Here is a 21358-nt window from a genome sequence, read left to right on the forward strand (position 1 = left end):
GTATAGAACCTTGCAAATCAGTCTTTTATTTTCTGCAGGCTACTCATGGGATTCTTCGCTCCTAAGGTATTTTTAGTAATGTGATAATTTTTCAGAATTAACAGATAGTGTAAAGCATCATAAATCAGAGGCTTCAATAAATACATTTATTGAAGGTCAACATGTTATACCTTAATTGTTGAAAACATGATTCATACAAGCTTTTTTAATCTGTATGACGCATTTTTGTGAATCAGTTGTCTGCTAGTTTGTGAATCAGTTACCGCTTATTTACGCATTTTTTTTGGTAATTAAGAAAAAAAGGAGTAGCCTAGTTTGCAAGTTTGATCCAATTAGAGGATCAATTTTTGATATGTTCAACTATTATATACCCAACTTTACGAGCTCTGCTCTCCGTTGGGGCTTAATGTTTTTTGTAGTTTTAAGTGAATTCAATAAAACAGCTCAAGAGCTGGAGAAATTTAACCTTAGTATAGTATACAAACCAAACCTTGGCTGATATACGATAACTTAGTGATGATGACTCCATCAATCCAGCTTAAAATTAAATATAAAAAAAACAAGTTTTTTTTTTAACTGAAAGTAAGGAGCGGCATTAAAACTTAAAACGAACAGAAACTATTCCGTATACGAAAGGGGCTGTCCCTTCCTCAATGCCTTGCTCTTTACGCTAAAGTTTTTTATTGTTTTAAAAAATAGGGTAGTGAGAGTAGAGATGCCTTATTGACTCCGGGGGGGGTACCATATATGGGCATAGAACCACGTGGTTTATGGTTTTTGTCAGTGAGAATGAAAAAACAGGAACTTTGTCACATTTATGTCTGTTTTCTTGGATGTTTATGTGTGTTGGTCGATTTATTTGATGTTTTTCATGGATGGTTATGGATGATTTATGGTTTTTGTCAGTGAGAATGGAAACACAGTATTTTTCTTATTTGAAAAAAATGAATTTTGTCACATTCATGGATGTTTTTATGGTTTTTGTCAGTGAGAATGAAAAAACAGGAACTTTCTCACATTTATGTCTGGTTTATGGTTTTCGTCAGTGAGAATGGAAAAACAGGAACTTTCTCACTTTCATGGATTATTGAGTCATTGATCAAATTGTTTCCGGGCAAGGTTAATTAATGTCTGACAGATGACGTCAAGTTAATTAATGTCTTTGATGTATTTCCAAAGAGAATGTTTCCGAGGCAAAGTTTAGATCACACATGACAGATGATGTCATGATTGATTGATTGACATGAAAGGGGAATTAATTTGTTGTTTCTAAAGAGAATTGATTTGACACGAAAGGGAATTAATTTGTTGTTTCTAAAGAGAACTGTCACCAAGCGAATGTTTAGATCTTAGCGATGAAGAGATTGATTCACGAAAGGGTTTCCAAATAATTTGAAATGTATCAGCGCAGAGATGCCAAACAAAAGGAACACGCTGAAATTACGTTTAGGGATTATTTGGGCGAAACCGTTTCAGTCATTTTATGGAATTATTTCGGCGAAACAGATAGAGACATTTTAAAAGATGATTTAAAAGATGATTTTAGAAGAGGATTTGAGGGTGAAACTCTGTGGTCGTTATAATACACAAGTTCCATTTGAACAGTGTTTAGAGGTCCTCTACCCCAACCCCAAAGGGTTCTAATCCCCCTACCCCAACCCCGAAGGAAGCCCCCGGTGCTCAAAAGTCCCCCAAGCTCCCAAAGGGCCCCCGGACCCCCAAAGGCCCCCCCCCTGTCCTCAAAGGTCCCCCAGACTCCCAAAGGGCCCCCGGACCCCCAAAGGGCCCCCCGGACCCCCAAAGGCCCTCACCCGGTCCCCAAAGGTCCACCGGGCTCCCAAAGGACCAATCGGCCCTCAAGTGCCCCCCAGACCCCCAAAGGCCCTTCCCGGGCCCCCAAAGGCCCATCGGGCTCCCAAAAGAGCACCGGACTCCCAAAGGAACCCCCGGACCCCCAAAGGCCCCCCAGGCTCCCACAGGACCACCCGGCCCTAAAGGGCCCCCCCAGACTCTCAAATGACCCCCCGCACCCCCAAGGCCCCGGAGTCCCCAATTTTTAATACTTTTTTGGCTTTATCATATATTTTCAGTACAAGTTATTTTCTTAATGTCCATCCTAAGCCCATTTTACAAGTTGAAGTACCCATCCCTTTCACCCACGACTTTACTATACTGATTTTTGAATGCTCCAACACCAAGAAATACTTTTCAAAAGGCATTTCAGAGCAAGTTCCTTTCTTAATGTCCCTTCCTAAACCAATTTTACAAATTGAAGTACTCATCCTTTTCACCTAAAATTTTACTTTACAGCTTTTTGAATGCTCCAACACCAAGCAATACCTTTCAAAGGCATTTCAGAACAAGTTCTTTTCTTAATGTCCCTCCTAAACCCATTTTACAAGTTTAAGTACCCAACTTTTTCACCCAGAACTATACTTCACAGCTTTTCGAATGCCCACAACACCAAGCAATACTTTTCAAAAGGCATTTCAGAACAAGTTATTTTCTTAATGTCCTTCCTAAACCCATTTTACATGTTGAAGTTCCCAACCTTTTCACCCGCAACTATACTTTACAGCTTTTTGGATGCCTCAACACCAAAAAATACTATTCAAAAGGCATTTCAGAGTAAGTTCCTTTCTCAATGTCCCTTTCCAAACCCATTGTACAACTTGAAGTACCAATCTTTTTCACTCACAACTTTACTTTACAGCTTTTTGAATGCCCCAACACCAAGCAACACCTTTCAAAGGCATTTCAGAGCACCTTCTTTTCTTAATGTCACTTCTAAACCCATTCTCCAACTTGCAGTATCCATCCATTTCACTCACCACTTTACTTTACAGGTTTTTTGATGCGTCAAAACCAAGAAATACTTTTCAAAAGGCATTTTAGAGCAAGTTCCTTTCTTAATGTCCCTTCCTAAACCCATTGTAAAACTTGAACAATAAATCATTTTCACACACAACTTTAATTTACAGCTTTTGGATACCTTAACACCAAAATATACCTTTCAAAAGGCATTTCAGAGCAACATCCTTTCTTAATGTCCCTTCTAAACCCATTTTCCAACTTGAAGTACCCGTCTTTTTCACCACAACTTTACTTTACGACTTTTTTCCACACCCAAATATCAAGCAATACTTTTCAAAAGGCTCTTTTATATTTTTTCAGAACAAGTTTTTTCTTAATGTCCTTCATAAACCAATTTTACAAGTTGAAGTAGTTATCTTTTTCACCACAACTTTATTTTACGACTTTTTGCACACCTCAAGATCAAGCAATACTTTTCAAAAGACATTTCAGAGCAAGTTCCTGTTGCTAATGTCCCTCCTAAACCCATTTTACAAGTTGAAGTACCAATCCTTTTCACCCACAACTTTACTTTACAGCTTTATTGGATACCTCAACACCAAGCAATACTTTTCAAAGGACATTTCAGAGGAAGTTCCTTTCTTAATGTCCCTCCTAAACCCATTTTACAAGTTGAAGCATCCATCCTTTTCACTCACAACTTTACTTTACAGCTTTTTGGATGCCTCAACACCAAAAAATACCATTCAAAAGGCATTTCAGAGTAAGTTCCTTTCTTAATGTCCCTTCTAAACCCATTTTCCAACTTGAAGTACCAATCATTTTCACCCACAACTTTACTTTACAGCTTTTTGAATGCTCCAACACCAAGCAATACCTTTCAAAGGTATTTCAGAGCAACTTCTTTTCTTAATGTCACTTCTAAACCCATTCTCCAACTTGAAGTACCTATCCTTTTCACTCACAACTTTACTTTACAGCTTTTTGAATACCTCAACACAAAGAAATACTTTTCAAAAGGCATTTCAGAGCAAGCTCCTTTCTTAATTTCACTCCTAAAACCATTTTACAAGTTGAAGCATCCATCCATTTCACCCAAAACTTTACTTTACAGCTTTTTGGATACCTCAACACCAAATATACCTTTCAAAAGGCATTTCAGAGCAACATCCTTTCTTAATGTCACTTCTAAACCCATTTTCCAACTACGTACGCGCGCGTACGTAGGCTAACCTAACCTAACTTAACCTAGCCTAACATAACTTAATCTAGCCTAACTTAACCTGACTTAAATATGGAGAGACGGTTAGCTAGCTAACCTAACCTAACCTAACCTACCTAACCTGCCTTAACCTAACCTAATCTAACCTAACTTAATCTGGTCCAAACTAACTTAATGTAGTCTAACCTAATCTAACCTAACCATACTCGCCGGAAAATCCCCCCCGGTCGACTTTGTATTTCTCTCTCACTCTGCATGCTTGTTGGTGATTTTTCATTTTCTATGAAAAGAATTAGAACTGAACTATAACTTTTTCTTTTCTCTAAGAAAATTCAGAAGAGAACTTTAAATTTCTTTGTGTCTTTGTGAAATTAAGAACTGAAGTGGAAGATTTTTATTTTTCTCTGGAGAAATTAGAATTGAACTGTAAGTTCTTTAATAAAATTCAAACTTGAGTTAACTTCTTATGATCAATGTATAAATTTTTCTATCTTCTATGAAAAATTTAGAATAGTAATTTAAAATTTTTCCATCTCTTTGAGAAAAATCTGAACTGAAGTGGAAAATTTTTATTTTTCTTGAAAAATAAAATTGATCTGTAACTTATTTCTTCTCATATGGATAGTTAGGAAAAGAACTTGAACTTTTCTTCACATCAATGAGAAAATTAGCTCCTTATCTTCATAGAGAAATATTCACGATCAATGTGTAACTTTTTCTATCTTCTACAAAAAAATTTGGAGGAGAATTTAAAATTTATGTCTTTGGGGAAACATCTGAACTGAAGTGGAACCTTTTTATATTATTAGGAAAAATAGAATTGATCAAAAACTAATTTCTTTTTCATTGAGAAAATTCAGAAGAGAGCTTGAACTTTTCTTCACTTCATTGAGAAATTTCAAATAGAACTTTAAATTTCCTTTTGTCTTTGTGAAATTAAGAACTGAAATGGAAGATTTTTATTTTTTTTGGAGAAATTAGAATTGAACTGTAAGTTCTTTAATAAAATTCAGAAGATAACTTGAACTTTCCATCTTCTATGAAAAAATTTGGAACAGTATTTTAAATTTTTTCATCTCTTTGAGAAAAATCTGAACTGAAGTGGAAACTTGCATGATATTGAGGCGTGCACAAAAAAAAATCTGAACTGAAGTGGAAACTTGCATGATATTGTGGTGTGCACAAAAGTTGTAAAGTATAGTTGCGGGTGAAATGGTTGGGAACTTCAACTTGTAAAATGGGTTTAGGAAGGACATTAAGAAAATAACTTGTTCTGAAATACCTTTTGAAAAGTATTGCTTGGTGTTGTGGGCATTCAAAAAGCTGTGAAGTATAGTTCTGGATGAAAAAGTTGGATACTTCAACTTGTAAAATGGGTTTAGGAGGGACATTAAGAAAAAAAGTCGTAAAGTAAAGTTGTGGTGAAAAGGATGAGTACTTCAACTTGTAAAATGGGTTTAGGAGGGACATTAAGAAAGGAACTTGTTGTGAAATGCCTTTTGAAAAGTATTGCTTGGTGTTGGTTGTAAAGGATGGCTACTTCAACTTGTAAAATTGGTTTAGGAAGGACATTAAGAAAAAACTTGTTCTGAAATGCATTTGAAAAGTATTGCTTGATGTTTGGGTGTGGAAAAAAGTCGTAAAGTAAAGTCGCGGGGCAAAAGATAAGTAGTTTAAGTTTTAAAATGGGTTTTGTACGGACATTAGCAAAGGAACTTTCTCTGAAATGTCTTTTGAAAAGTATTGCTTGATCTTGAGGTGTGCAAAAAGTCGTAAAATAAAGTTGTGGTGAAAAAAATACCTAATTCAACTTGTAAAATAGGTTTATGAAGGACATTAAGAAAAAAATTGTTCTGAAAAATATAATAGAGCCTTTTGAAAAGTATTGCTTGATGTTTGGGTGTGGAAAAAAATCGTAAAGTGAAGTTGTGGTGAAAAAGACGGGTACTTCAAGTTGGAAAATTGGTTTAGAAGGGACATTAAGAAAGGATGTTGCTCTGAAATGCCTTTTGAAAGGTATATTTTGGTGTTGAGGTATTCAAAAAGCTTTAAATTATAGTTGTTGTTGAACTGGATGTATGTTCCAACTTGTAAAATGGGTTTAGGAAGGACATTAAGAAAGGAACTTGCTCTGAAATGCCTTTTGAAAAGTATTTCTTGGTGTTGAGGTATCCAAAAAGCTGTAAAGTAAAGTCGTGAGTGAAAAGGATGGGTACTTCAAGTTGGAGAATGGGTTTAGAAGTGACATTAAGAAAAGAAGTTACTCTGAAATGCCTTTGAAAGGTATTGCTTGGTGTTGGAGCATTCAAAAAGCTGTAAAGTAAAGTTGTGGGTGAAAAGGATTGGTACTTCAAGTTGGAAAATTGGTTTAGAAAGGGACATTAAGAAAGGAACTTGCTCTGAAATGCCTTTTGAAAAGTATTTCTTGATGTTGAGGTATCCAAAAAGCTGTAAAGTAAAGTCGTGGGTGAAAAGGAAGGATGCTTCAAGTTGGAAAATGGGTTTAAAATGAACATTAAGAAGAGATGTTGCTCTGAAGTGTCTTTTGAAAAGTATTTCTTGGTGTTGGGGTATCCAAAAAGCTTTAAAGTAAAGTTGTGGGTGAAAAGGCAGGATGCTTCAACTTATAAAATGAGTTTAGAAAGGACATTAAGAAGGAACTTGCTCTGAAATGTCTTTTGAAAAGTATTTCTTGGTGTTGAGGTATCCAAAAAGCTGTAAAGTATAGTTGCGGGTGAAAAGGTTGGGAACTTCAACATATAAAATGGGTTTAGGAAGGACATTAAGAAAATAACTTGTCCTGAAATGCCTTTTGAAAAGTATTGCTTGGTGTTGTGGGCATTCAAAAAGCTGTGAAGTATAGTTCTGGGTGAAAAAGTTCGGTACTTAAACTTGTAAAATGGGTTTAGGAGGGACATTAAGAAAAGAACTTGTTCTGAAATGCCCTTTGAAAAGTATTGCTTGGTGTTGGAGCATTCAAAAACTGTAAAGTAAAATTTTAGGTAAAAAGGATGAGTAATTCAATTTGTAAAATGGGTTTAAGACGGGCACTAGGAAATGAACTTGTTCTGAAATGTCTTTGAAAAGTATTGTTTGATTGTTGAGAATTCAAAAGCTGTAGAATAAAGTTGTGGATGAAAACGATGGTTGCTTCATCTTGTAAAATGGGTTTACAATGGATACTATGAAAAAAACTTGTTCTTAAATGTCTTTGAAAAGTATTGCATGAAATTGGCGCATTCAAAAGACCAAAAACCTGTAAAGTAAAGTTGTGGGTGAAAAGGATGGATGCCTCAACTTGTAAAATGGGTCTAGGAGGGATTTTAAGAAAGGAACTTGCTCTTAAAAGCCTTTTGAAAAGTATTACTTTGTATTGGGATATCCAAAAAGTTGTATGGTAAAGTTGTGATTGAAAAGCGTTGGCACGTCATGCAGGAAAATGGGTTTAGTAGAGACCCTAAGAACTGAAGTTGGCTCTGAAATGCCTTATTAATTGAATATCTTTGTGTTGAGTCATTCAAAAAGAGGTAAAGTAAAGTTGTGAGCGAAAAGGATGGATGCTTCTACTTGTAAAATTGGTTTAGGAGGGACATTAAGAAAGGAACTTGCTCTGAAATGCCCTTTGAAAAGTATTGCTCTGTGTTGAGATATCCAAAAAGCTGTAAAGTAAAGTTGTGGGTGAAAAGGATGGGTACTTCAAGTTGTAAAATGGGTTTAGAAGGGACATTAGCAAAGGAACTTGCTCTGAAATGTCTTTTGAAAAGTATTGCTTGATCTTGAGGTGTTCAAAAAGTCGTAAAATAAAGTTGTGGGGAAAAAGGTAACTACTTCAACTTTTAAAATTGGTTTATGAAGGACATTAAGAAAAAACTTGTTCTGAAAAAATATAATAGAGCCTTTTGAAAAGTATTGCTTGATGTTTGGGTGTGGAAAAAAGTCGTAAAGTAAAGTTGTGGTGAAAAAGACGGGTACTTCAAGTTGGAAAATGGGTTTAGAAGGGACATTAAGAAAGGATGTTGCTCTGAAATGCCTTTTGAAAGGTATATTTGGTGTTGAGGTATCCAAAAAGCTGTAAAGTAAAGTTTTGGGTGAAATGGATGGATGCTTCAACTTGTAAAATGGTTTTAGGAGTGACATTAAGAAAGGAACTTGCTCTGAAATGCCTTTTGAAAAGTATTTCTTGGTGTTGAGGTATCCAAAAAGCTGTAAAGTAAAGTTGTGAGTGAAAAGGATGGGTACTTCAAGTTGGAGAATGGGTTTAGAAGTGATATTAAGAAAAGAAGTTGCTCTGAAATACCTTTTGAAAGGTATTGCTTGGTGTTGGAGCATTCAAAAAGCTTTAAAGTAAAATTCTGGGTGTAAAAGATTGGTAATTCAAGTTGGAAAATGGGTTTAGAAAGGGACATTAATAAAGGAACTTACTCTGAAATGCCTTTTGAATGGTATTTCTTGGTGTTGAGGCATCCAAAAAGCTGTAAAGAAAAGTTGTGAGTGAAAAGGATGGATGCTTTAACATGTAAGATTGGTTTAGGAGGGACATTAAGAAAGGAACTTGCTTTGAAATGCCCTTTGAAAAGTATTGCTGGGTGTTGAGATATCCAAGAAGCTGTAAAGTAAAGTTGTGGGTGAAAAGGATGGGTACTTCAAGTTGTAAAATGGGTTTAGAAGGGACATTAGCAAAGGAACTTGCTCTGAAATGTCTTTTGAAAAGTACTGCTTGATCTTTAGGTGTGCAAAAAGTCGTAAAATAAAGTTGTGGTGAAAAAGGTAACTACTTCAACTTGTAAAATTGGTTTATGAAGGACATTAAGAAAAAACTTGTTCTGAAAAAATATAATAGAGCCTTTTGAAAAGTATTGCTTGATGTTTGGGTCTGGAAAAAAGTCGTAAAGTAAAGTTGTGGTGAAAAAGACGGGTGCTTCAAGTTGGAAAATGGGTTTAGAAGGGACATTAAGAAAGGATGTTGCTCTGAAATGTCTTTTGAAAGGTATATTTTGGTGTTGAGGTATCCAAAAAGCTGTAAAATTAGTTGTGGGTGAAATGGATGGATGCTTCAAGTTGTACAATGGTTTTAGGAAGGGACATTAAGAAATGAACTTGCTCTGAAATGCCTTTTGAAAAGTATTTCTTTGTGTTGAGGTATCCAAAAAGCTGTAAAGTAAAGTTGTGAGTGAAAAGGATGGGTACTTCAAGTTGGAGAATGGGTTTAGAAGTGACATTAAGAAAAGAAGTTGCTCTGAAACGCCTTTGAAAGGTATTGCTTGGTGTTGAAGCATTCAAAAAGCTGTAAAGTAAAGTTGTGGGTGAAAAGGATTGGTACTTCAAGTTGGAAAATGGGTTTAGAAAGGGACATTAAGAAAGGAACTTGCTCTGAAATGCCTTTTGAAAGGTATTTCTTGGTGTTGAGGTATCCAAAAAGCTGTAAAGTATAGTTGCGGGTGAAAAGGTTGGGAACTTCAACATGTAAAATGGGCTTAGGAAGAACATTAAGAAAATAACTTGTTCTGAAATGCCTTTTGAAAAGTATTGCTTGGTGTAGTGGGCCTTCGACAAGCTGTGAAGTATAGTTCTGGGTGAAAAAGTTGGGTACTTAAACTTGTAAAATGGGTTTAGGAGGGACATTAAGAAAAGAACTTGTTCTGAAATGCCTTTGAAAGGTATTGCTTGGTGTTGGAGCATTCAAAAAGCTGTAAAGTAAAATTTTAGGTGAAAAGGATGAGTACTTCAATTTGTAAAATTGGTTTAGGAAGGGACATTAAGAAAGGAACTTGCTCTGAAATGCCTTTTGAAAAGTATTTCTTGGTGTTGGAGCATTCAAAAATCAGTATAGTAAAGTCGTGGGTGAAAGGGATGGGTACTTCAACTTGTAAAATGGGTTTAGGATGGACATTAAGAAAATAACTTGTTCTGAAAATATATAATAAAGCCAAAAAAAGTATTAAAAATGGAGACTCCGGGGCCTTGGGGGGGCGGGGGGTCCTTTGGGGGTCGGGGGGGGCCCTTTAGGGCCGGGTGGTCCGTTGGGAGCCTGGGGGGTCTTTGGAGTCCGGGGTCCCTTTGGGAATCCGGTGGTCTTTTGGGGGCCCGGTGGGCCTTTGGGGGCCCGGTGGACTGGGGGCCGGGAGGCTTTGGGGGTCTGGGGGGCACTTGAGGGCCGATTGGTCCTTTGGGAGCCCGGTGGACCTTTGGGGACCCGGTGAGGGCCTTTGGGGGTCCGGGGGACCTTTGGGAGCCCGGTGGTCTTTTGGGAGTCCGATGGGCCTTTGGGGGTCTGGGGGGCCCTTTGGGGGTCCGGGGGCCCTTTGGGAGTCTGGGGGACCTTTGAGGACAGGGGGGCCTTTGGGGGCCCGGGGGCCCTTTGGGAGCTTGGGGGACCTTTGAGCACCGGGGGCTTCCTTCGGGGTTGGGGCAGGGGGATTAGAACCCTTTGGGGTTGGGGTAGAGGACCTCACAACACTGTTCAAATGGAACTTGTGTATTATAACGACCACAGAGTTTCACCCTCAAATCCTCTTCTAAAATCATCTTTTAAATCATCTTTTAAAATGTCTCTTAACTGTTTCGCCGAAATAATTCCATAAAATGACTGAAACGGTTTCGCCCAAATAATCCCTAAACGTAATTTCAGCGTGTCCCTTTTGTTTGGCATCTCTGCGCTGATACATTTCAAATTATTTGGAAACCCTTTCGTGAATCAATCTCTTCATCGCTAAGATCTAAACATTCGCTTGGTGACAGTTCTCTTTAGAAACAACAAATTAATTCCCTTTCGTGTCAAATCAATTCTCTTTAGAAACAACAAATTAATTCCCCTTTCATGTCAATCAATCAATCATGACATCATCTGTCATGTGTGATCTGAACTTTGCCTCGAAACCATTCTCTTTGGAAATACATCAAAGACATAAATTAACTTGACGTCATCTGTCAGACATTAATTAACCTTGCCCGGAAACAATTTGATTAATGACTCAATAATCCATGAAAGTGAGAAAGTTCCTGTTTTTCATTCTCACTGACAAAAACCATAAACCAGACATAAATGTGAGAAAGTTCCTGTTTTTTCATTCTCACTGACAAAAACCATAAAAACATCCATGAATGTGACAAAATTCATGTTTTTTCAAGTGAGAAAAATACTGTTTTTCATTCTCACTGACAAAAACCATAAATAATCCATAACCATCCATGAAAAAAATCAAATAAATCGACCAACACACATAACCATCCAATAAAACAGACACAAATGTTACAAATTTCCTGTTTTTTCATTCTCACTGACAAAAACCATAAACCACGTGGTTCTATGCCCATATATGGTGCCCCCCCCCGGAGTCAATAAGGCATCTCTACTAGTGAGAAAGAGTCAAACTTTAGCGTAAAGAGCGAGGTATTGAGGAGCGGACAGCCCCTTTCATATACGGAATAATTTCTGTTCGTTTTTAGTTTTAATTTCGCTCCTTACTTTCAGTTTAAAAAAACTTTTTTTTAAAATTTAATTTCTGAAAGTTTTTTAATTAATGCAGGTTTTGATTTTGGCTCACTGTACATATATAATTAAAACGAAATTTTCATATTAATTTTACTTTTTTTGGTTAAATGGCTCTCTCGAAAGTTGTTTAATTTTATCTACGAAGGTTTTTATTAGTAATAAAATGCGTAACTTACGAATTAACTTACGTAACGAACTTCTATGTTCGTATATTTTTATTACGTATATTAGGGGGGTTGCCCCCTAGTCAACACCTAGCTCTTTACGCCAATGTCCTAATTGTGTTCCAATTCTTTAAGAATGACCCTTAATCACAAAGGCCGTTAATAGAATAAATAGTTCTTATGAAAGTACTAAAAAAAAATTAGCGTAAAGACCTATGCACTGACTAGGGGACGAACCCAATAATATATATAATAGTTTATGTTCGGTTTAAGTTTTGATGTTGCTCCTTACTTTCAGTTGAAATACTTGTTTTTTTTATTTAATTTCTGATCATTTTTTTAAATAATGCTGGGAAATCCGGCGCCCCCTTCATAGTAATGTCCCTTTCCCCATGAAAACCTCCTCCATGGAAAGATCCTCCCATACAACCCCCGACCCATCCACCCCCACACGACCAGAAAAAAAACCTTAAAACGTCTGTATACTTCCCAATAACCAATACTATATGTAAACATTGGGCAAAGTTCATAACTTGCAGCCCTTCCCCCGGGGATTAGTCATCCTCAAAGACATATTTGTTGTATTTTTCGATCATGCTGAACAAAATGGCTATCTCAAAATTTTAATCGGGTTACTTTGGGGAAAAAATGAGCGTGGGAGGGGCCTAGTTTTTTTGGTCACTTAAAAAGGGCACTAGAACCTTTAATTTCCGTTCGAATGAGCCCTCCCGCGATTTTCTCGGATCAATGGGTCAATACGATCCCCCGGGGGGGGGGGAGAAAAAAAAACAAGTAAACACACATCCGTGATCTTTCTTCTGGCAAAAAATAAAAAATTCCACATTTTTGCATATAGGAGCTTGAAACCTCTACTGTAGGGTTCTCTGATACGTTGAATCTGATGTTGTGATTTTCATTAAGGTTCTATTACTTTAGGGGGTGTTTCCTCCTTTTTTGAAGATAGGGCAAATTTTCTTAGGCGAGTAACTTTTGATGTGTAAGATTAAACTTGATGAAACTTATATATTTGAAATCAGCATAAAAATTGGATTCTTTTGACGTATTTATTGGTATCAAAATTCCCGTTTTTAGAGTTTTGGTTACTACTGAGCCGGGTCGCTCCTTACTTACAGTTCGTTACCACTAACTGCTTGAAAAAGCCTGACTAAGGAAGTGAATTTCACACTCAGTGAGAAAACTGTGGACCATGATGAAAAAGAATACCAGAATAAAAGTGGTTTTGACTAGGAACGTGTTTACTTTATTTTATTTATATATTTTATATTATTAGATACTAAGGAACCACGTAATGGTAAGAGTTGGTGGAGGCTGGGACACACTTTCGCATTACTTGGAAAAACACGACCCATGCAGGTGCAGATCAGGTGAGTCCTTTTCTCAACACCTTATCAATCCAAAGCATGACTTTAGGAATTCATAACATATTCTCTTGTAATAAAAAGCGTCTACGAATTGAACCTTAGCTCTGAAATTAAAAATTAATTAAACCAAAAGATATTTCTATTCAGTATTAACAGCTGTAGTTTAAGGATTAATTGATCTTTTAAAGTTTTTTAAATTTATTTGTTTGTTAGTATTAGCGGTGTGTATATGCAGTTATTAGTTTTGGAGGTTTTTGTGCTCTTTATGGTATATACCGCTATATATTGTACAAGGAACTACTAATGGATACCCGTCAAACGGGTATTTGCAACAGAGAAATGGAATGTGAAGTTTGGTTTTCATTGTGTTTACAATATTTAAACTGTTGTTTTTTGGGGTTTAGGGGGGGGTACCTAAGTTACGTTAGGTTACGTATTTAATAAAAGCTATGTTTTACCCCCCAGCCCCTCTAATGTGCAAATATATAGCCCAAATTTGTTTCTAAACTATTATATTCATCCTATTTTATTATATTTCATTAGCATTAACCAAACTTGACTTAGCGGCGTGTACCATAAAGTGCACAAGTAAGGTTTTCGACGGTAAAGATGCGACCCATGCAGGTGCAGATCAGGTGAGTCCTTTTCTCAAAACTCATCATACTCACCTTATCAATCCAAAGCATCACTTTTAAGAATTTATGACCAATTTTCTACTAATAAAACTCGTCTAAGAATTTATTCTTAGCTCTGAAATTACAAATTAATTAAAACAAAAGATATCTCAGTTCAGTATTAACTGCTCTAGTTTAAGGATTAATTGGCCTTGTAATGTTTTTTAAATTTGTGTGTAAGTATTAGCGATGCCTATATGCGGTTATTAGTTTTCGACAGTAAAGATGCTGGATTGCCTGGAACCACCGAGATGTAATGATGCTAGATGATGCAAGATGACAGTAAAGATGCTAGAACCTCTGAAGTTGCATTATTCGGAAAAGCAATTTTCATCTCTATTTCGGTCTATATTTAAGATAATTCTTTTGGTTCTGCCTTATTTTCTAAAAAAAATATAATTGCATAGAGTTTAATAGCTAGACAATATCTCTTTTGATTTGATATTCCTTAAAAAGGAAAGAGAGGAACGGGAAAAGAAAAGAAAATTCGTGGAGAGACTTTGAAATAGAAGAAGAAGACGACAAGGGGTCAAGTATGAGGAACACATGGTCTGTTCAAAGGCATTCCAAGTGTCATCTGTTAATATGCTGTTTGTTGTATTTTTCAGATTTTTTTTCATCAAAGGCAAAAGAGTTATGCAACTCAGTCTCAATTTTATATCTATATTCTCGTTTTCTGTTTCCACTTTATTTTGTCAGGAATATACATATATATATATATATATATATATATATATATATATATATATATATATATATATATATATATATATATATATATATATATATATATATATATATATATATATATATATATATATATATATATATATATATATATATATATATATAAACAACATGATAAGGGCTTCGTCAACACGTGCGAAGAGGAAATTTGACCCTCACTGGAATCTCTTGATTTTAATGATTCTACTGGCATTTTCCTATATTTTTTACATACAACAAACTATTGTGTGTGTGCCTGGCTAAGTTCAAATTGGGTTGCAGTCTTTTTTCAGGGTGATTACTCATTTCATATGACGTCTCAACGAAAGGCCTGGTGTTCCAAGTCCGCAGTCCCTCGAATGGGTGCTAAGGGTGAAAATTATGTTACCATTTGATTTGTTAGAAAGTGTTCCTTAGCAATTAGGATCCAAGGGTCGGAAGGACCAGGATGAAATAGTTAAGGTACTCTACATCTTGTCAAATTTATTTGCTTTCATAATGGTCGGAATTGGCTATTACAATGGCTATTAAATGACTTGGCTGGTTAAATTACTAAAAAAATTTCTATTGCAGTTAAGCTTAATATTAAAATAACTTGGCTGTAAAATCAATAGAAAAAAGACACAAAGTTTGATTTTTCTTCATGAGTCTTACAAACAAAATTTTCGAAGCTACTTGTTAACTGAAAAAACGTTTAGCTAAATTTATCCTACGAATAGATATTCCTACTCACGTAGACATAGATCCTTCTACGCCGACTGGCCGACAAGACGACAACGGTGCCTATCCACGATGACCTCTCCAGTGCTGGAGACAAAAAATCTTCTATTAACAGTCTGAACATTGCAACATCCTTCTCCAGGCATAGGCCTAGCGTTGATTTCTGTCGTCCGCACCTTTGATGCTGGGAAGGACCAAGCACCACAAATAGATAGGGAGCCGGCCTTCATCAACGCGCACCAAGTGACCCCAATAGTGCCATTGATTACTTGTAATTTTATTGATGACGAACAACCGTTTCGTTTTTTCTTGAATCAAAGCATTCGTAACCTTGTCGGCCAATGTATTCGAAGTTATTCTCAAACCCTTGGATTTGTATTTTAGGTGCTTAATGTGCTGTTTTCTTCCACATGCTTCAAAGTGTAGCGCTTCCCGTGCCTGTAATACGCGTGGTAATTTAGTATCCAAAGCTTCTATCCGACTTGGCGAGGCTCCCGAAGTGCCTAAATTTTTCAGTTTTCTCAAGTACATCAGTTCTGACCTGGCGTGAAGTTGCAGCTAAATTGTTTACTTTGTTTTGTAGGGTTTTGTCTTTCAGTGTACTAGTTGACAGAACGGCTGGCTCCGCTTTGTTTGTGAGCTCAGTTATGTTCTATGACAGTTCCTCTTTAAATTAAGACAGGAGAATTATGTCTTCAGAAAAATCACTGTTAAAGAGGATGCGGCTCTGAACCAGTTGGGTTCCACCTGTGAAGTTGCACTTTTGAAGGATATAGTGAATAAGGAGGGCAAACGGCACCGAGAACAGAATATATCCTTGGCAGACGCCAGACCTTACACTGAAAAATTTAGTAAGATCTCCATAGTCAGTCTATATGATAAATAGCTGTTGCTCGTAAAATGTAAGAATAATACACACAATCTTGTCAAAAAACTCGTAATAAAACGGCACAATTCTCCATAGCAAAAATCTGTGGATTAAATCAAACAGCTTCATGACGTCAATAAAAACCATTGTAGTCTTGGTCTGCTACTCCATCTACTCTTCAATGAGCACTCTTAGACTAAGATCAAATCAGCACAGGATATACCAGGTCGAAAGCCATGCTGTTCATCTCTTAGTATTGTCCCAACTTTTGACCGAATACGGTTCAGTAACATTTGGCAAAGAATTTCACTCCCTACAGAGTATAGTGTAATGCCCTGCCAATTATTACGGTCGACTGTTCTACCTTTTTGAACAACTTGACAATAACCCCTTTCTTCCAATCAGCGGAAATGCTCTCAGTTTCCTATATTTGAGTGAGGACCTTATGAAGGGGTTCGGCTATTACTTGGGAACTATATTTCCAGAGTTCATGCTGGACACCGTTAGTATGGGTATGAGTACAAGATAAAACTGTCTGCTAAGAAAAATTTTGATTATGCTTTCACGCTGTATTGAAATCAGTTGATTAAATTTTTGAGTGAAAATAAAATCAGTTTAATAAAAATTAGTTTCTTAATTCGGAAAACGTGTCTTAACTCTTCTAGTCTATTTGTTTGTGCAATATCACGTCCCAAAACTTGGTTTTAAAAACCTCTAGAACTGACAATTTACCTTCAAAACTGAATCCTCGGCTCCAGAGTTTATCAAGGTTAATTGCTATTATATATAACATTTAGATTTACTATTCTGGAAATAAATTTTTATTGATGATTTTTTATTTTTATCGCCAACAACTCTGTTCTTAACTTTCGGTATAAATATATTTTAGGTATTGGAAAATATCAGTGATAAAAGCATTCAAGTGTTCATGGCCAAACAGATTTTTTATGACGTTATTTATAGCTAGCAATCTTTGTGATCCAGTTTTTGAAGCAAGAAATGCAATTTTCAACTTATTTTCTTTTAACAAGATAAATTTTTTTTTCTGAAACAGTTCGTGTAAGTAAGGAGCGACTCGGCCCAATAGTAACTGAAACCCTGAAATACGGAGTTTTGATAACTATAGATCTATCAATATAATCAGCTTTATTTGCTGATTCTAAATATTTAGAATTAATTAAGATTAATGTAATTTATTGAGTTTAATGTTACAATCCCGAAGAAATTTACTTGACTTTCTGAAAAGGGGGAAATATCCCCAAAAGTCAAGGGGTCTTAATGAAAATTGTATAATCAAATTCAGCATATCTGAGAGCCGAATTTTGCAGAATTTGTTTGTTTTTTTTTTGCCAAAAGAAAGATGACGGATGCGTATTTATTTGTTTATTTTGTTTTTGTTTTAGTTTTTTCTCAGGGGTGGTCGTATGGAAACAATTGTCTTAGAAGATCAGGAAAGGGTTCATTCGAACCGAAATCAGAATTTCTAGTGCCGTTTTTAAGCGATCAAAAGAAGAAAGGACAACTAGCCCCCTCCCACGCCCTTTTTTCTCAAAGACATCCGATCAAAAATTTGAGTTAGCCATTTGATTCAATATAGTTGAAAGGTCTACTAACTACCACAGGGTATGACATGGCTCCCATAATCCCTAGGGATAGGACTGTAAGCTACGCAGTTTCCCCGTTCTTCACGTATTCCTGTAGTAATTGTTATAGGAAACATACGGACATTTTTTTGGGGGGGGGGGAATTTTCTGCGGGAAGGGGGATGTTCCACGGGGATAATTGAGGAAGAGAACTGAAGCCTGTTATTGTTCGAAAAGTGGTCAGAAATTCAGCAAAACTTCAAGTTTTTTCACCTGAAAATAAGGAGCCACATTAAAAAAAATAACAGAATTTATTCCATATATAATAGGAAATGCCCCTTCCTCAATCCTCGCTCTTTACGCTGAAATTGGACTTTTGGTCACAATCCTTTAAGAAAGACTTTTAGCTAAAACACAGGGGCCGTCGAATTTGAATGAGAAGAATTTTAAAAGAACTTCAAGACTTTAGTGCAAAGGGCGGGGGTTCAGGAAGGGGTATCTCCCCTCCTATACAGAAAAATTTCTGTTCGTTTTAAGTTTTAGTGTTGCTCCTTAATTTTAGTTGAAAACAATTTTGTTTATTATTTAATTATACCTTATAAATTGTAGTTCAATCCTTTTCTTTTTGTTTCTAGGGCTTTAATGAAAGAAAGGTTACAGTGGTTAGGTAGTGCATGAAGGAAAAAAGTTGGTCAAAAATATTTCTTTTAGCCAACCATATGGGGCCAGACAAAAATCAGGAGTTCCTCAAATTTGGTATTAAGAGATAATAAAATAAGGAAGGATTTAATCTTCAATCAATATGAATGTCAAAAATGTAAAAGGAGACATCTATGGTTTTCTCAGAAACCTTTGATTTATTTCCATAGGTATTTACGTGTTATCCCGACCACACTCAAGAATTTGGATCCGTTTGATCTAAGTAAAACCGGTTTCTTTGTCTGCACTCTCGGATAATCAGCTTAGACTACGTGAGATAAACTACTATGCTGGCGTATTTTAATTAAATATTTAATATATAGAGTTGGTTAGGTTAGGTATTTGATATAATGCGTTCTAATGGTAATTAATAATTTTGTTATTAAAGTATTATATTTTCATCATATTTAGGCTTATTTCATTATAATTAACCTAACTTAACTTCTTGAGTGTGGTCGGGATAACAAGTAAGTACCTTTTCATATTTGATGTATCAAGCTCAAAACCTTAAGAAGATACACATAATCGTTATATTTTCGACAGCTGTTGTAATAATATCATTCATTAGACAATCATATTCATGTTGGTAATTATGTATTAATTACAACTGCATTTTACTAATGTGTTTACTTTGATTGCAATTAATACTCCAAAAGACATTGACATCTAGTTCAATGCCCGACCTGTTTATTATAGCCTACCAAATTTGTCACTTGCAACAAACAAAAAAATTTGATGTGTTTTCAAAGTTACGCCCAAATATGGTTCAATTTAGGGTGATAACTTGTGAGTGCTTATGCTAATGATTTGAGACATGAACAAAGAACATGCTTTTGTAAAATTTATTGTTAGGTGTACTACCTTTTGTGCGCTCCATTTAACTGAATAGTGTGAAAACAATGGAACAAACATACTACCTTATGCGCTCTTTTTTTTTAAACCAAGCAGTTCATCTCTTAAAACTTTATCTATAGCATATCTTACTCTAATAAATATCAGCATTCTAATCAATCTGCTTGCTAGCGAAATCGAGCTAGTGTTTCTACATTGTTAACACATTCACTCCAATCATATTTTAAAGTAGCAAGAATACTTAAAATGAAATCTCATTCTTTAAATTGACCAAGTGGAAACTTACGTGATAAAAAAATAAAGAAAACCCAGGAAAACAATTTTTAATGAAAGATATGCACTATATGAAGTTATGTAGTTTTGCGCTGTATTTATCCCTTTAGTTGACGATTGACATATCAACAGAATCCTTATTTTCTTCCGATTCGAACAATATCTTTTATTACTTAATTTGGTACTGGTACATTATAACTAAACCAGCCCTATAGACTGTACAAGGAAACCAGACATGGAGACCCGTCAAACGGCTATTTGCTATATAAATTGATTGCAAACCGTGATTTCTCATTGCGTTTACAATATTTAAACGATTGTTTTTTGGGGTTTAGGGGGGAAAAGGTACCTATATAGGTTAGGTTAGGTTACGTGTTTAATATATGCTATGCTTTACCCGCCACTTCCCTAATGTGCAAATATATAGCCCAAATTTGTTTCACAACTATTATATTTTCATCTTATTTTATTTTATTTTATTTCATTAGCATTAACCAAATTTTACTTCTTTCGTGTATACCGCTGGTTTAGTTATATTGCACAAGTACCCTTAATTTTTACAGCCTATATCTGTTCAATAGCCCTATTGAATGTAACAGTCAACCATCTAGGTCAACCACTTTCGGCCAACCATCTAGGGCTAAACGGAAAGCAGGTCGTCCCCTTCTGGGGTGGGAGGACGTCATAAAGAAAGATTGAAAGGAAATGGGAACTTCGTGGGTGGGTGTAAAAAGGGAGGCTTTGAATAGATTGGGGTGAAGGAGTAGCGTGCGTAGCTGTGTTGGCCTCAGGCGGCTTGTTGCTGCGATGAGTTGTTAGTAGTAGTAGTAGTAGAATGTAACAGTTGTACTATCGTATGGGTTGTTGTATTGCTCGACGATCACCTGCAGATGAATTGGGTGTTAAACTGTTTGGTTGGGCTTGTTTGTTAACAAGAAAAGTTTCGCCTTAATGCCTTTTACCATTGAGTGTGGCAACGAAGGAGAGAGCTTAAGCCGCGAAAAATCTTAATAATTGTAAAACAACCTAAATAAAAATCACAGAAAATCCTTGTTTTCGGGTATGAATAGACTTAAGATGGGGCCAGGGAGCCAAAAAAAATGTTTTATTCTTATGTCATTGACACTTTAAGAGAAGGGGCTTAATGAAAGTTTTCCTAAAGCTACTTGAAAGCCTGCTTCCCTCTTACAAAATCGTACCTATAGTTTTAAATATCTTATCTCTTAGCTTCGTAACCCTCATATCTCAAAATCTTATCTAACATGCTATAAATATCTTGCCCATTGCTACCTTTAAATCCTCTTGATATAATCTGTTACTCAAGCTTAATAAAAAAAATACTTGCTTCACTTTCAAATTGTCGCAGAATCATTTATTGTTTTCTATCATTCCCCCAAAACTTTATAACGGATTCTCAAAAATGTTCTGCCCATCTCCTCTTGAGGCTCTTTTAGCGCGAGATTTAGGTCCCGTCATATCTGTGACTGGAACTACTCTGGACTGGAAGACTTTCCCTCAGTTTCTTAACAGACCAATACACTATCTACTATTATGCGTAATAGTTAGAAAACGGACATAAATCGTGATTTGAGAGCTTTCCCTTTTCTGACTTCTAAAGCGGGGCTCCCACGGCCTCAATAAAGTTAATAAAGCTCTCCGCAAAGTTAATCAACCGTTTTCTTTGCATAACTTTGTTGACTTTATTGCTGTCCGAAAAAGTTGAGCTTTATTTAACTTTTTCAAGAAAGTCCGCAAAGTTCAACCAATAGCAGAAGACGTGTGAAAAATTTTAAATATACAACACACAAATTAGTGTCTACAAATATAATAGTGTATTCTTGTTGAAATATTCTGCTTGATAAAAGAATAAGGGTTACACAAATAATATT

The 21358-nt window shown here is 35.9% G+C and overlaps 1 protein-coding gene across 2 annotated transcripts in view; it reads left to right on the forward strand.

Moving 5' to 3' along the window:
- The window catches only part of LOC148954553 (uncharacterized), a 186188-nt gene that overhangs the window by 94121 nt on the left and 70709 nt on the right, over positions 1–21358 (forward strand). For both annotated transcript variants that reach the window (XM_089086593.1, XM_089086594.1), the window contains one exon: positions 12984–13077. In XM_089086593.1, coding sequence (XP_088942719.1) covers positions 12984–13077 — 94 coding nt within the window. The remainder of the gene's footprint in view (positions 1–12983; positions 13078–21358) is intronic.

The sequence above is a fragment of the Artemia sp. Qi Xiang Cuo genome, chromosome 3, assembly GCF_049724085.1.
Source record: "Artemia sp. Qi Xiang Cuo chromosome 3, ASM4972408v1, whole genome shotgun sequence".
In the NCBI taxonomy this organism is placed as follows: domain Eukaryota; kingdom Metazoa; phylum Arthropoda; class Branchiopoda; order Anostraca; family Artemiidae; genus Artemia; species Artemia sp. Qi Xiang Cuo.